Source organism: Gigantopelta aegis, chromosome 15 (assembly GCF_016097555.1).
Source record: "Gigantopelta aegis isolate Gae_Host chromosome 15, Gae_host_genome, whole genome shotgun sequence".
Taxonomy (NCBI): Eukaryota; Metazoa; Mollusca; class Gastropoda; order Neomphalida; family Peltospiridae; genus Gigantopelta; species Gigantopelta aegis.
In genome coordinates, this window is record NC_054713.1 from 40,567,370 (window position 1) to 40,585,015 (window position 17,646).

The following is a 17,646-nucleotide window of genomic DNA, read 5'->3' on the forward strand; positions in this document are numbered from 1 at the left end:
TAAAAGACCAAAATTCTTTCTTTTTAAAAAAAAGTTTAAATGCACTAAACAGTAGACTGCCTGATGTTCTGATAACAGCAACAGAAAGTGAATAAACTTTATTTTAAATCAAACAATCTTGTTTTAGCTTAAAAACAAAAATATCTTTTTTCCCCCCTTTATATTATAACCCCAATGTACTGAACAACTGACTGGGTTGATATGATTGTAACACGAACAGGAAAGAAATAAAGTTTTTCCTATAATCTGTTTTCCTAATCATCTTCATTTCCCATGGAACATTGGCACTTTTGCTGTTAAAGATAACAGAATCTATACTGATCAAAAAAGAAAAAAAAGAAAGAAAAAGGAGGAGTAAGTAGCAACATTATCAGACTACATTTAGCTATCCTTAAAAACTGTTTAGTTAACAGATCCTCTCTCCTTTGTATAACTTATCTCCCTCCAGCCAATGCACCATGACTGGTACATCAAAGGCCGTGGTATGTGCTATCCTGTCTGTGGGATGGTGCATATAAAAGATCCCTGGCTGCTAATCAAAAAGAGTAGTCCATTGAAGTGGCGACAGCGGGTTTCCTCCCTCAATGTATGTGTGGTCCGTAACCACATGTCTAACGCCATATAACCGTAAATAAAATGTGCTGAGTGCATCATTAAATAAAACATTTCCTTCCTTCCCTTTGTGTAACTTCACTTTATGAAAAAAAAAATTAAATTCAGTTACACTATATATTTAATAGATTACCCATTTTTAAAATAATTTTATAACTCTGGCTTTGGTGGTGTTAAGGTTAAACCATCGGACATAAGGCTGGTAGGTATTGGGTTCGCAGCTCGGTACTGACCCCCACCCGGAGCAAGTTTTAACTCAATGGGTAGGTGTAAGACCACTACACCAGTCGTGGTGCACTGGCTGGAACGAGAAATAGCCCAATGGGCCCACCGATGGGGATCGATCCCAGACCGACTGCACGTCAAGCGAACACTTTACCACTGGGCTACGTCTCGCCCCTTGTAAACACGGGATCTGTGAATAAAAATGTTTTTAAAAAACTACACAAAAATTGTTTGGTTTAAGTTTGCTGTAACCCAATTCATCAGTTTAGTTATCTGATGGTAGGAAGATGTTTTAGTTTAATAGATGTATGTGTTTTCTAATTCTATATAAAAAAGAGGTAGAAAGAAAATAAAAATAAATGAACTGGTTGAGCTGGGAAAAAAATATATATATTTTTTCTGATTGGTTTTACAAAGTTGGTGGGGTTTTTTTGGGGGGGGTTTTCTTTTTTTTTCTGACTTGACATTTTGAGTTGTTTGTTTCACAGCAATAAGATAAAATGGTTCTCCCATTTATATTTATATATTTTTAAAAATTATTTGTCCGACATATACCAAAATAAATAGGTTGAAAACCTGAGGCCACAATTAGTAATAAACCTTACGACCCATTAAACCTGGTGGGTTTGGAAGACACTTACGCATTTTACAGTAGTTTTTGCAAAAAATTATCTATTTTATCCTGTGACCCATAGGCGATCACTTATCTCTTAAGAGTTTGATTAAACAAAACATTTAATTGAATTTTTTTCAACCATTCACAATTTCTGGGGTTTTAGTGAGAAGTTCATACATTTTTCAGTCATTTTTAACTGTAAATATGATATATAGACTGATAAAAAAACGTTCTTGGGGTTATGAAAAAAACAACCCAACCAAACCTTTTGACAGTGACTGATTATGTGACCCATTGCACCTCAAACAAGTGCTTTACCATTAAATTCCTCTTTTTTTTCACAACCATTAACAATTTCTGCTATTTTTGCAAGACGTTTACACATCCTTCAGTCGATTCTGACTGAAAATATTATTGATAGATAGGTGGGGAAAAACCCTCAATCTTTTGAAACCTTCAATCATATAATCCATTGCACCTGAAGCGAGTTTTGTGCCATTAAATTCCTCTTTTCATCACAACCATTAACAATTTCTGCTGTTTTGGCAAGAAGCTTACACATCCTTCAGTTGATTTTGACTGTAAAGATGATTTACAGATGGGTGGTGAAAAAACCCCACATGCTGATGTTAGAAAAGAAAAAAATAAATCCTTTGAGGGTGATCTGTCCTGTGACCCATCAAACCTCAGCCAAGCATTTCTCAACTGAGGTTTCATTAAACAAAATATTTAATTCCTTCTTTTTTTTAACCATTCACAATTTCTGGAGTTTTGGAAAGAAGTTTATATATCCTTCAGTCATTTTTGACTGAAAATATGAAAAAGCTGTGGTTAGAAAAAAAAAACCCTAGCCTGTGCCCCTTCGCATCTCAGCCAAGCATTGAGAATTTCATTAAACAAGACATTAAACAAGACATGGTATCTATCTGGCAACCCTGTACCGATTACAAACAAATATACCTATTTGGGAATAGATGTTACTCAAAATGGGAATTTTAAAGAATGTGTTCATTCTCTATGGAAAAAAGGATTAGGCTGTCTCTACTACCTTCAGAAAAATCTGTTAAACTACAATCTGCCAACCGATATCTCTTGCAAATTGTTTAGCACTCTGGTTGAACCTGTTGCCCTATATGGTAGTGAAGTATGGGGTGCAAATTATATATCTTTAAAAAACATAGACACATTTCTGCCTGAAAAACTGCTTTTAAAATTCTGTAAACATACATTACAAACTACCAAGAATTCCCACAACTGGAGTTCAAGAGCTGAACTTGGCTTATATCCTATTTTAATGAATGTTGTAAAACGAATGGTGAACTTCCACTCTCATATGCAAAAAACTAAAAATATTCTACTGCAGTATGCTTTTAAAGAAAGCATGGCTTTAGAAAGAAAGAATATTGGTTGGCTTCACAAATTACATTCATTTATCGACCACTTAGGTCTAAACAGAAGTATTATTAATAGCCCAAACTATCTAATAAAGTTATTAAAAGAATTTTTATCAAAAACATTTCCAAAAAAGTCTAAATATTATAAAAAAGACAAATAGCACTGGCAATAAAATGAGAACATATGAAACTCTCAAACAAGAAATATACTTAGAACCATATTTAATTCACTGCTTAAACCCAGATCATAGAAAACATTTCTCTAAACTCCGTCTTAGTGACCATAACTTGAAAATTGAAACTGGCAGGCATACAAAACCATATACTCCTCTTGACCAGCGTCTCTGTGATGAATGCAATATCATTGAAGATGAATTTCATCACATTGTACAATGTAAGAAATATAAGCATCAGCGGTCAAAGTTATTTCATTTTATCTCCAACTACAACCCTTCATTTTTAAATATGACACCCAAAGAGCAGTTTATTTTTATTATGAAAAATCAGGACCCAGCCAACATAGGTGTTATTTGCAAGTTGGTTTTCCAATATAATGAATAGACTGTAGTAGTGACATACATGTATGTGTATATATGTATGTAAAAATATAGTCATTAATTGTTTGTTGATATTGCAACTTTCTAATGTTATTTTGTGCACTCTGTTCCCATGTGGAATGTTTAAATGCAATAAATTTTATCTTATCTTATCTTATCTTTAATTCCTTTTAATTCTCTTTTCTTTTTAACTATTCACAATTTCTTGGGATTTGGCAAGACGTTTACACATTCTTCAGTCGTTTTTGACTGTAAATATGATTTATAGTTGGGTGGCTAAAAAACAGGTGCTGAGGTTATAAAAAAAAAAACCTCAATCTTGATGGTGACTGATTATATGACTAATTAAATTCCTCTTTTCCCCCAACCATTAACAATTTCTGCTGTTTTGGCAAGACGTTAACACATTTTTCAGTCGTTTTGACTGTTAAGATGATTTATAGATGGGTGGCCGAAATAACAGATGCTGAGGTTAGTAAAGAAAAAATGAGGATCCTTTGAAGGTGATCTATCCTGTTACCCATCCAAGCCAAGCATTTTTCAACTGAGGTTTTATTAAACAAAACTTTTAATTCCTTTTTTTTTTTTTTTTTTTTTTATTTATTATACCATTCACAATTTCTGGGGTTGTGGCCAGAAGTTTTCACATTCTTCAGTCGTTTTTGCCTGTAAATATGATTTATAGATGGGTGGTCTCAAAACAGGTGACTGTTCTTTCAGTTGGAGTCAGTCATGCAAGACTACAGAGGAGCTGTTCAGCCATCTGTGTTGAAAATTTGCGTAACAAGACCATCACTGTAAATATGTTACAGCATCTGTGTTTTCTCTTTAAGTTTAAGTAGAAACACATTCTCACATTATGTACACCAGTGAAACACTTCAAAATAGCCAGCAGATCAGCTTGTTTTGGTGTGTGCTTTTTTTTTTGTTGGGGGGGGGGGGGGGGGGGGGGGTTCTCACATATACTGAACATAAAAAGAAACACAAATTTTGTTCAGTTAAGAAGAGATTTACTCATACTGAGATTCTATACAGATTGATATGCCACTTATTGTTTCACAGAATTGAAGTTTTGTTCAGTTAAGAAGAGATTTACTCATACTGAGATTCCATACAGATTGATATGCCACTTATTGTTTCACAGAATTGAAGTTTTGTTCAGTTAAGAAGAGATTTACTCATACTGAGATTCTATACAGATTGATATGCCACTTATTGTTTCACACAATTAAAGTTTGTTCAGTGAAGAAGAGATTTACTCATACTGAGATTCCATACAGATTGATATGCCACTTATTGTTTCACACAATTAAAGTTTGTTCAGTGAAGAAGAGATTTACTCATACTGAGATTCCATACAGATTGATATGCCACTTATTGTTTCACAAAATTAAAGTTTTGTTTTTTGTTTATTGACACCACTAGAACACATTAATTTATTAATTATTGGCTATTCTTTTAACATAGTTTTAGAGAGGAAACCCACTACATTTTTCCATAAGTAGCAAGGGATCTTTTATATGCACCATCCCACAGGCTTTGATATACCAGCTGTGATCCACCCCACAGGCTTTGATATACCAGCTGTGATCCATCCCACAGGCTTTGATATACCAGCTGTGATCCACCCCACAGGCTTTGATATACCAGCTGTGATCCACCCCACAGGCTGTGATATACCAGCTGTGATCCACCCCACAGGCTTTGATATACCAGCTGTGATCCACCCCACAGGCTTTGATATACCAGCTGTGATCCACCAACAGGCTTTGATATACCAGCTGTGATCCACCCCACGGGCTTTGATACACCAGCTGTGATCCACCCCACGGGCTTTGATACACCAGCTGTGATCCACCCCATGGGCTTTGCTACACCAGCTGTGATCCACCCCACGGGCTTTGCTACACCAGCTGTGATCCACCCCACATGCTTTGATACACCAGCTGTGATCCACCCCACAGGCTTTGATACACCAGCTGTGATCCACCCCACAGGCTTTGATACACCAGCTGTGATCCACCCCACAGGCTTTGATACACCAGCTGTGATCCACCCCACAGGCTTTGATACACCAGCTGTGATCCACCCCACAGGCTTTGATACACCAGCTGTGATCCACCCCACAGGCTTTGATACACCAGCTGTGATCCACCCCACAGGCTTTGATACACCAGCTGTGATCCACCCCACAGGCTTTGATACACCAGCTCTGATCCACCCCACAGGCTTTGCTACACCAGCTCTGATCCACCCCACAGGCTTTGATACACCAGCTGTGATCCACCCCACAGGCTTTGATACACCAGCTGTGATCCACCCCACAGGCTTTGATATACCAGCTGTGATCCACCCCACAGGCTTTGATATACCAGCTGTGATCCACCCCACAGGCTTTGATATACCAGCTGTGATCCACCCCACAGGCTTTGATATACCAGCTGTGATCCACCCCACAGGCTTTGATATACCAGCTGTGATCCACCCCACAGGCTTTGATATACCAGCTGTGATCCACCCCACAGGCTTTGATATACCAGCTGTGATCCATCCCACAGGCTTTGATATACCAGCTGTGATCCACCCACAGGCTTTGATATACCAGCTGTGATCCACCCCACAGGCTTTGATATACCAGCTGTGATCCATCCCACAGGCTTTGATATACCAGCTGTGATCCACCCCACAGGCTTTGATATACCAGCTGTGATTCACCCCACAGGCTTTGATATACCAGCTGTGATCCACCCCACAGGCTTTGATATACCAGCTGTGATCCACCCTACAGGCTTTGATATACCAGCTGTGATCCATCCCACAGGCTTTGATATACCAGCTGTGATCCACCCCACAGGCTTTGATATACCAGCTGTGATTCACCCCACAGGCTTTGATATACCAGCTGTGATCCACCCTACAGGCTTTGATATACCAGCTGTGATCCACCCTACAGGCTTTGATATACCAGCTGTGATCCATCCCACAGGCTTTGATATACCAGCTGTGATCCACCCCACAGGCTTTGATATACCAGCTGTGATTCACCCCACAGGCTTTGATATACCAGCTGTGATCCACCCCACAGGCTTTGATATACCAGCTGTGATCCACCCCACAGGCTTTGATATACCAGCTGTGATCCATCCCACAGGCTTTGATATACCAGCTGTGATCCACCCCACAGGCTTTGATATACCAGCTGTGATCCACCCTACAGGCTTTGATATACCAGCTGTGATCCACTGGTTGGAATGAGAAGTAGCCCAATGGCCCCTTTCACAGAATTGAGTGTTTGTAATCAAGTAAACCTATTTTAATTACAAAACAACAATAACCCTGATTTGCATTTCTTATGGTGCTCAGTATACATTCAAGTACTCACCCGAGTTAAACCTAAAGTTTGTTTTGTTTAACGACACCACTAGAGAACACTGATCTATTAATTATCAGCTATCGGACATGAAACATTTGGGTAATTTTGTGATACAGTCTTTCACTTTATTTCCCCTGTCCCTTCACACTTCCCCCTCCCTCACCCACCCCACACAACCACGGATGATCCTTCCTGAAATAGGTCTTACCTGTGAAAGGTTTGAATGAATATCCAACAGGGGACACTGGGTAGTTTCCGATCAATCCGGTTTTGAGAGCCTCTTCAAAGACTTTACGTAACGTCTCTTCATCCACAAAACCCTGAGATCCGATATCAAATGACACGATGAGAGATCCAGGTCTACAAAATAACAAAACAATTTAGAAAAATATGCAAATATGTAAGTGTTATTAAAAAGTTAAATGATTACACAAAGTTTTAAAATGTCTGTGGTAATACTGACAGTTATTTTATTTTGAAACCCCATCTGAAAAATAAAAGAAAACAATTTAGAAAAATACATAAGTTATAGGTGTTTTTAAATGTTAACTGATTACACAATGTTTAAAAATGTAAAATAGTACTATTGGCAGTATATTATACTTTAAATCTCTGGTCTGTAAAATAAAAGAAAGGAATGACACGTCAACATTAATAAAACATACACGGATAAAATCTCTTTAAATAAAATACACGGGTAAACAAAAATATTTCAAAGACAAAATAAGTCTAAACTAAGATGAAAAATATTACTGACATAGCAACTTTAAGATGAGAGAAGCATGTTGGATCTCTTAAGAGATTTAATGAGATGTTTACTCCAATGGTTTACAATCTTCTAGAATTAATAGTTAAAGGTTTTGTTTGTTTTGTTTAACGACCCCAACAGAGCACACCGATTAATTAATCTGCTACATTTTTCCATTAGCAGCAAGGGACTCAATCCACCAGGTGATTAGATCCCTTGACTCCAGCATCTCAGGTGAGAACTCTACCAACTGAGCCAGATCCCAGCCCTATAAGTACCCTACAGCATTTAGGGCACTGGTTGGGATGGGCTTTAGCTTAGTCGGTTGAGCACTTGCCTAAGGTGCTTGCATCACAGGATCGAATCACCTCGGTGGATCCATTCAACTGTGTGTTGTTTTTTTCTCACTCAGAACAGTGTACTACAACTAGTCAAAAGGTCGTGGAATGTGTTTTCCTATCTGTGGGAAAGTGCATATAAAAGACCCCTTGCTACTGATGGAAAAATGTAGCGGGTTTCGCCTCTAATGACTACGAGTCAGAATTACCAAATGGTTGACATCCAATAACCGATGATTAATTAATCAATGTACTCTAGTGGTGTCATTAAACAAAACAATCTTTAACAAACTTTGAGGCATTGGTTGAAATGTGAATCAATCAAAGGTGATCAATTCTGTGACTTAGTGCACCCCAATCGAATGCTGTACTACTGACCTATACATAGCCCCCTCCAAATTGCTAGAAGCAACAAGACGAGTAAACTAACATGGTAAAATATTTCTCAAGTGCCTTTAAAAAAGTAGAGTTTGTTTTATTTAACGACACCACTAGAGCACATTGATTTTGTGTTATCATCGGCTATTGGACGTCAAACATATGGCTATTCTGACAGTTTTATTTAACGACGCCACTAGAGCACATTGATTTTGTATCTTATCATCGGCTATTGGACGTCAGACATATGGCCATTCTGACACTGTTTTTTAGAGGAAACCTGCTGTCGCCACATAAGCTGCTCAATACGAAGAGGCAGCAAGGGATCTTTTATTTGAAATAGTTCCAGACTGCAGGATAGCACAAACCACTAAAACAAGTCTGAACCAGTTATGGATCAATGGTCGGTGCAAGTGGTTTACACCTACCCATTGAGCCTGTGCTGAGCACCTCACTCAATAGTTTGGAGTCGGTATAGAAGGATTAAAACCACTCCCATGCCTAAACGAACTGGGAAATATTTACCCAGTACCTACCAGCCTGTAGACCGATGGCCTAACCTCCTACAGGAAATAGTTCCAGACTGCCAGAAGGTAGAAGACCATCAAGACAAGAGTAAACTAACATGGTGAAATATTTATGAAGTGCCGTTAAGATAAACAATATGAAGATGTGTGCTGAATCTCCTATAGGAAATAGTTCCAGACTGCTAGAAGGTACAATACCACTAAAACAAGTCTAAACTAACATGGGAAATTTCTGCCTACATTGGTCTTTTAAGATGAACTAAGTATAAACTAACATGGGAAATACTGCTGGCAAACAATATGAGAAACGTTTATTGGATCTTTTATAAGACATAGTTCACATGGTTTTTAAAAAATGTGTTTTGCTTGTGTTGTTTAATGACACCACTAGAGCACATTGATCAATAAATCATCAGCTGTTGGATGTCAAACATTTGGGAACTCTGCTACATTTTTCCATTAGTAGCAAGGGATCTTTTACGTGCATTTTCCCACAGACAGGAAAGCACATACCACAACCTCTGACCAATTGTGGTGCATTGGTTGGAACGAGAAAAAACAAAAACAATCAGTTGAATGGATCCGCCAAGGTGGTTCGATCCTGTAATGCATGCACCTCAGACAAGCACTCAACATACCGAACTAAATACTGCCCCAGATTTTTAAACTTCTACAAGCCATATAATTGATGTTACAGAACTAGTGTGAACTATATTGTAACATCTAATAACATCCCTTTTACACAAACACTTTGAGTGAAGTGTGTTGGAACTCTTATAACACATAGTCCACATGACTTAAAATATTGCAGACATCATCCCTTTAAAATGTTATAATAGAAGTGTGTTGGATCTCTTATGAGAAACAGTTCACTTGACATTCAATGCTACAAGCCACAGTATAGATCTGACAGAACTACTCTGAACTACATTATAACTACATTGTTAGACCCTATACTGACATCATCCCTCTAACACACACACTATGAACGAAGAAGTGTGTTGGATTTCTTATGAGAAATAGTGCACACCGTTTCCAATACTGCTAGAAGGCACAATATAGATCTGACAAAACTAGTCTGAACTATATTATAACTACATTATTTGACATTAAAATATTGCAGTCCGACGCCATATAACCGTCAGTAAAATGTGTTGAGTGTGTTGTTAAATAAACCATTTCATTTTCTTTAAAATATTGCCTTTAAGACAAAAACTGTAAGAGAAGTGTGTTGGATCTGTTATGAGAAATAGTGCACATGGTTTCCAATATTGCAAGAAGTCACAATACAGATATGACAGAACTAGTCTGAACTATATTATAACTACATTGTTAGACAAAATTACCACCAACATCATTCCTTTAAGACAAACACTATGAAAGAAGTGTGTTGGATCTGTTATGAGAAATAGTGCACTTGGCTTCCAATACTGCTAGAAGGCACAACTTGGATAAATCAAGTGTAAATGAAAATATCACACGAGTAATGTAATCCCTGCCAAATGGCATGGAATCCTTTCTCTGTTACCATTTATTGACACCACGCCTAACAGATGTCAAACCTCCATGTAAGAAAACAGAATATCTGTTCCATGACAACCAAACACATTGTTTTATATCACTCTGTTGATACTGCAGCAAAGTTCAGATGCTGGTATATCAAAGGCTATGGTTTGTGATGTCTTGTCTGTGGGTAAAGCTCATAAAAAGGTCTGTTTCTTTCACTTTCCTTATTCTGTCTCTCTGTCCATCTCTCTCCCTCCCTCCCTCTCTCTCTCTCCATCCCCCTCTTCCTCTCTCCATCCCCCTCTTCCTCTCTCCATCCCCCTCTTCCTCTCTCCATCCCACTCCCTCTCGCCATCCCCCGCTCCCTCTTGCCATCCCCCTCTCTCTCCCTCCCCCCCTCTCTCTCTATCGTTCGTTCTCTCGTTCTCTCACTCTCATATTCTCTCTCACTCTCATATTCTCTCTCTCTCTCTCTCTCTCTCTCTCTCTCTCTCTCTCTCTCCCCCCTCCCTCCCTCCCTCCCTCCCTCCCTCCACCTGCATCTCAAGTATCACAATTACCATATATACAAAACACATATTAGTTATCTCTGCTCCTAAGAAATAGAGCCCTACCCTGAGGTGTGATGGGTCATAGGATCAATCCTCTTGGTGGGTCTTTTAGATTATTTCCCATTCCAACCATGTCTTCCATAATTAGTATAAAACAAATGTTCCATTACAATCCTACTTTGCTACCATTTATTGATTTATTTTTGCTTGAGTGCACTGGAAACTGCATAAACAGTCTGTGGATTGAATAATAAAGTTTGTTTTGTTTAACGACACCACTAGAGCACAATGATTTATTAATCATCAGCTACTGATGTCAAACATTTACTAATTCGGACATATAGTACTAGAAAGGAAACCTGTTACATTTTTTCATTGGTAGTAAGGGATCTTTTATATGCACTTTCCCAGACAGGATAGCACATACCACAGCCTTTGATGCACTAATTGTGATGAACTGGCTGGAACGAGAATAGCCCACTCACAGGGTTTGATCCTAGACTGATTGTGCATAAGGCAAGCACTTTACTTCTGGGCTACGTTCCCCCACCATAGTTAAGTGCCTTATACGAGAATAGCCAATTGTGATAAGATAACATTACGATTCCATTGGTTGCTATGCAATCAGCTATTGTGTGGCATCATCTTTAGAGGAAATGAAGAAGCTACAACTGTGTTTCAGTTGAACGGATCACACTATACCATGCCTGACTCCATTTACAGCCTAGTCCAGCCTAATCCCACATTACACATGGGATAAGTGACTACAAGTGACAATACTTAACGTCTCAAGTAATCCCACCGAACACAAGCCTTTTTTGTGTGTGTCCTCTACTCTTCTCGATGTTTACTCAGAAAATTTATCTATGTGACTTCCTAGCCACTCAAGTGATTTTCAAACAGCTGTATCAGCTAAATTGTGACAGCAATCAATAAGATTTTGGAGATAGATTTCATTTCGTTTATTACCACAAAGCTGCTGCGATCTGTCATATGTAACAGATATTTGTTTTGAAAAATGTTTTCAGCTTACCGTATCTTATTTCCTCTTAACTTGCCCTAATCTGACAAATGTAATAGATATTTGGTGTCAAAAAATATACTGTCTGCTTACGTAACTTTTGTTACTCTTTTGTTAATAATGTAAAATCCTAAAAGTATTGCATCATAAAAGTAGTATGTCGGGATAGGTATACACTAAAATACAGAGCACGGGCATACGAAGGTGCCAAAAAGTAGGTGGAGGGAGGGCACACACACACACACACACACACACACACACACTCACACTCACACTCACACTCACACTCACACTCACACTCACACACACACACACACACACACACACACTCACACACACACACACAGATACACAGGTGTGTATGTGTGTGTGTGTGTGTATATATATATATATATAATGTATATATATATATATAAAATTATAAATACATGTATAAATATATTAAATATATAAAAAACCATCGATGCTGCTTCAAAGTGGGGGGCACATACCCCTTGCCCCCCCCCCTTCCTATGCCAGTATTATACATGTACAACATCTATTAAGTATGAACAATAACAAGAACTCAAGGACTGTTCATTTTACTTCTCCAGAATGTATTTCTGTTATGTTTTATGTTTTCAGCAGTAAGAAAAGAAAGAAGTGTTTTATTTAACGACGCACTCAACACATTTTATTTACGGTTATATGGCGTCAGACATATGGTTAAGGACCACACAGATTTTTGAGAGGAAACCCGCTGTCGCCACTACATGGGCTACTCTTCCGATTAGCAGCAAGGGATCTTTTATTTGCGCTTCCCACAGGCAGGATAGCACAAACCATGGCCTTTGTTGAACCAGTTATGGATCACTGGTCAATGCAAGTGGTTTACACCTACCCATGGAGCCTTGCGGAGCACACACTCAGGGTTTGGAGTTGGTATCTGGATTAAAAATCCCATGCCTTGACTGGGATCCGAACCCAGTACCTACCAGCCTGTAGATCGATGGCCTGCCACGACGCCACCGAGGCCGGTCAGCAGTAACGAGTCTTTTACATATACAGTGAAACCTGTCAAGACCGGACCCTCTGTAAACCGTAATTCCCTTAAAACCGGACGTTTTACAGAGTCCCATTTTAAAAACCAGTACAGAACGTAACCTCTCTAAACCGGACACCTCTAACACTGAACAACTGTCTTGGTCCCAAGGGTGTCCAGTTTAGAGGGGTTTCATTGTATTATCGAAGAAGACAGGACAGCACAATCCACAACTTTTGATATACCAGTAACTGGGACACTGGCTTGTGATTGGGTGAACCAATTCAATCATGTATGTTCTGTGGTTCATACTTGCATGAACATAAAAAATTATCATGTTCCATTTTTTAAATACAGTATAGCTACATCCCAGCCCACATCGTATATGTACTATTTACAGCTGAATCATAATACATATATACATTTATTACATACCAGTGTAAGATACTGCTCATGTAATAACAACTACTCAATATCTAACTAGTGTAATATTGGTGTGACGTAAGCGTGACGTAGATCACTCGTTGACCTAGTTCGTAGAAAAATAACGTGTAGTAGGTCTCAACATCTGCTGACTTCTGCGTTGCGGCTAGTTTGCAGTTGGTTTGTAATAAATAAAATACTAAACTAGCTTGCCTGTCATACCATTTTTATGAAACTCGTGAACAGTGTTGGTATCTGACTCACTTTCGCTCATTCACTCATTTCATGAAATGGTATGATAGGCAAGCTCGTTTAGTATCCTATATACAGGTAATAGCACAAATCCATATTATATCATTAACAATGTCTTTTGCTAATAATTAATTTTGTATAAGAGTATACCACGTGCAAAACTGCCCAGATACAAATATAGCATCATGTAATAAAACCCAATTGCATATTATTCAAGCTAACTGAAAAATATACATACATGTGTATGTTGAAAAAGCAAAATATTGTAGATTATGTGCATGTTGAAAAAGCAATATTTTGTAGATTTGCTAACTACAGTATGTTACATGCATATCAATTGCCATATATACACCATGAACATAATATATGTATTGTATGGCAATTCATCCTGCTACCCATGACACCTAAGACGAGTGCTCTACCACTGAACTACATCCATCCCCAAGTTAAAATGAAACAAGATGATCTGATTCTATTCCTATATGTGAAGTTCATGAAAATATGATGAGATGAAGTCACTACAGAGATGAAATTGTAATGGTGAGGTTGACCTTTGATGCAGACAGGCAAAATGTGAACTCATTCAAGATATCATGGTCCTATTCCTGTACCAGGGTATATGAAGTTTCATGAAAATCGGATAAGAAATGAAGTTGCTAGAGTGGTGGTATCATTTCTATTTTTAGTAACAGTGACCGTGACCTTGAATGCTGAGATGTGAAATGCACTCTCCATAAATATATGATAATGCTATTTCTATATATGAAGTTTCATGGAAATCAGGTGAAAAATTAAGTTCCTGGAGCAGTAATATTGTATTTCTATTTTTAGTAACAGTGACCGTGACCTTCAATGCTGAGAACCAAAATGCAAACTCATTCAATATGAAGTTTCATGAAAATTGGTGACATTATATTTCTATTTTTAGTATCAATAACCTTGACCCTCAATGCTGAGAGGCAAAACACTCATTCACAATATCGTGATCCTATTCTTATATATTATAGAGCAGTGATATTGTATTTCTAGTTTTAGTAATAGTGACCTTGACCTTCAATGCTGAGAGGTAAAATAGAAAACTCATTCAAAATATTATGATCCTGAAAATCAGATGAGAAATAAGTCGTATTTCTATTTTTGGTAGCAGTGACTTTGACCTTTGACACAGATATGCAAAACACAAACTGGTTCAAAATATTATCACCCTATTCCTATATATGAAGTTTCATGAAAATCGCTAGAGCAGCAACTTATCAAACAGGAAGACACTATATCCCCTTGAAGACTCTTTGCGAGGTAATAATGATGAACTGGTTGGCTATATATAATGTACCGTCGAAATAGTCCGGTTTACATAGAGGACCGGTTTAGAGCGTTATGGTTCTTGAATGATCGACCAAATTTTTATTGATTTATTACACATCAAATAGCACACGAAGTTCGTTGTTTTAACAAGTGTCACATTGACTGAATGAACTATATTGAATGAACAAACATTCTATTTATTTAAATAGCAAGTGTGAAATCAGGTAGGTATCAACACACACACTAATATTAATCTGATTGATCTAACAGCCTACCGCAATAAGAGTAAACTTCACACGAGTGCGATTACATTTTGTATTTGATCTTGTGACGGCGTCCTGATTACTTGGCAATTGATGATCATTGTTCAACTAATTAAGCAGCCCGTCGTTCAGTCAAATCCCAGTTTGGTGTAGACAGAGGTAATTAATGCATGAACGGTTCTTTCATTCTTGATTTTTGATCCGGAGTCCGGAGTAGACAGAGTACGGATTAGGCAGAGATTTATACCTAAGAGATAAATGGTAGCTGGACAGAACTTTAGAAATGGACTGGTTTACGCAGAGATCTGGATTACACAGAATCCGGTTTAGACAGAGTCAACTGTATATATATTATAGCTGTAAAAAAAAAAAAAAAAAATGAAAATGGAATTTATGGAATTACAGAGCAGGCAGTACTGTCAAAATGACCTTGGATCTATGTTGTATGTCTAACTAGCTATTTATACAATAATGGCAGAGCTGATACACTTGACTTCTGCTATAGAAATAAGCTACATGTACAATAGGAAGAAAAAACCCCAAAACACTTTCTGTCTTAATAATAGCATCTGGAAGATATAAAACACCAAGAACCCAGCACATAAAAAATAAAGCCAACAAAGCTCTTTTTTTTTCTTCTATATTTAGATATCGTTGAGTAATGTACATAGCAGTTCCAAGGAGATGTTTCATGCCACTAATACCTACCTTCTCTCGGGTTCATATCTAGAAGAAAAAACCTTGACAGACTGAGTATGGTTGATCACTATTACTATAGACCATTTGCGTCAAAAGGGTTTTGAAGACTGCAACCCTTGCAATTGCCCATGGCAATCAGCAAAAGTTAAAGTGTGTTATTGTTTAACGACACCATTAGAACACATTGATTTATAAATCATCGGATATTGGGTGTCATACATTTGGTAATTCTGACATATAGTCTTAGAGAGGAAACCCACTACATTCTTCTAATAGTAGCAAGGGATCTTTTATATGCATTTCCCCACCGACAGGACAGTACATATCATGGCCTTTGATATACAGTTGTGGGACATTCATGCAGGAATGGGACACAGCCCAGTGATATGCCTGATGCACGGTCAGTCTAGGATCGATCCCTGTCGGTGGGCCTATTGGGCTTTTTCTCATTGCAGTCAATGCACCACGACTGGTATATTAAAGGCCATGGTATGTGCTATCCTTCTGAGGGATGGTGCATATAAAAAAAATCCCTTGCTACTAATGGAAAAATATAGTGGGTTTCCTCTCTATGACTGTGTCAATATTTGACATCCAATAGCTAATGATTAATAAAACAATGTGTTCTAGTGGTGTTATTAAACAAAACAAATTCTTCATTCATGCATTTTACTCTATCTCATGGGTAGACCTTGTCCGTCTGTCATCCTCCCTTATCAATATACTATAGATGGGATATCTGGTCAAATCTGTTCTTGCAGCTTGAACCAGTCTAGACAGAAACACATTGTTTGTAATATATCTTGGGATGTAAATTGGTAGATGTTACTACAATAACTTGCCTTTGGTGCTAGTGACACTTTGTAAAATGTACTATGTAAAATGTTATTACATATTGAAGATGGTGAATAAAATATTTAAAAAAAAAAAAAAAAAAAAATGCTCTAGTGGTGTCCTTAAACAAAATAAAACTTTTAACTTTTTTTCTCTCTTATCTATCTGATTTCCATAACACCCCCCAGACTAAGAGATCAAAGAAAACATAAGAGGGAGTCAACAGCTCAGCAAAAAAAAAAGCCACATCAGCTATTATAACTCTACATATATAAACCCGTGCTTAGCACAACAAAATTTAGACTTAAATCTTAAAGGCATATTGTCACAGACCACTGACATATGTAATGGTCTAACAAGTATTACTGAACAAAAATAATTTGATTTGTCTCTAAATGTACTTTATTGGACCATCTTCATAACCATCATACTCCATTTTGTACAAATATTAGAATTATGGCAATGGTACATAATTCAAAAATTAAAATTGCCGAGAGGGTTAACATGGATTTCACTCCATCATGGTTCAGTTAAGGTGATGCGATAGCTAGATTTGGTTTCCAACAATTAATGTAATTTTTATTTATTATCCATTTTTAGAGAAATAAGGTCCTTAAATCTGTGACAGTATGCGTTTAAACTGGGTTCTCCTTAACAATTACAATGGCCATATAGATAGCATGCCCTCATTAGCTTAGGCTACATACACAGCCACTTTTTTGTGTTAAGTGACAAAGATGGCAGCTTCCATTACTGTATTTATGGAATTGATTTTTATATGAAATATTTAGCATGTCGCGTGTGTGACTTTCAACTGGACCTGAGTGAAAAAAGATCCTTTCTAAGTATGGCATTAAATAAGATGAAAGATTATAAGGGGCCATTTAAGACTAATAAACACCCCGAGGTGGTGGAAATTTCAACCCAGAATGAGGCTTGCCAAGGGTGTACTTTTTCTATCCCACATGACCACATATGATGGAGTCTTTTTCTCCCATCCATT

General features: G+C 37.6%; 1 protein-coding gene across 8 annotated transcripts in view; it reads right to left on the reverse strand.

Moving 5' to 3' along the window:
* The window catches only part of LOC121389972 (basement membrane-specific heparan sulfate proteoglycan core protein-like), a 299,120-nt gene that overhangs the window by 204,217 nt on the left and 77,257 nt on the right, over window positions 1-17,646 (reverse strand). For all 8 annotated transcript variants that reach the window (XM_041521661.1, XM_041521663.1, XM_041521660.1 and 5 more), the window contains exon 4: window positions 6,986-7,137. In XM_041521661.1, the coding sequence (XP_041377595.1) occupies window positions 6,986-7,137 (152 nt within the window). The remainder of the gene's footprint in view (window positions 1-6,985; window positions 7,138-17,646) is intronic.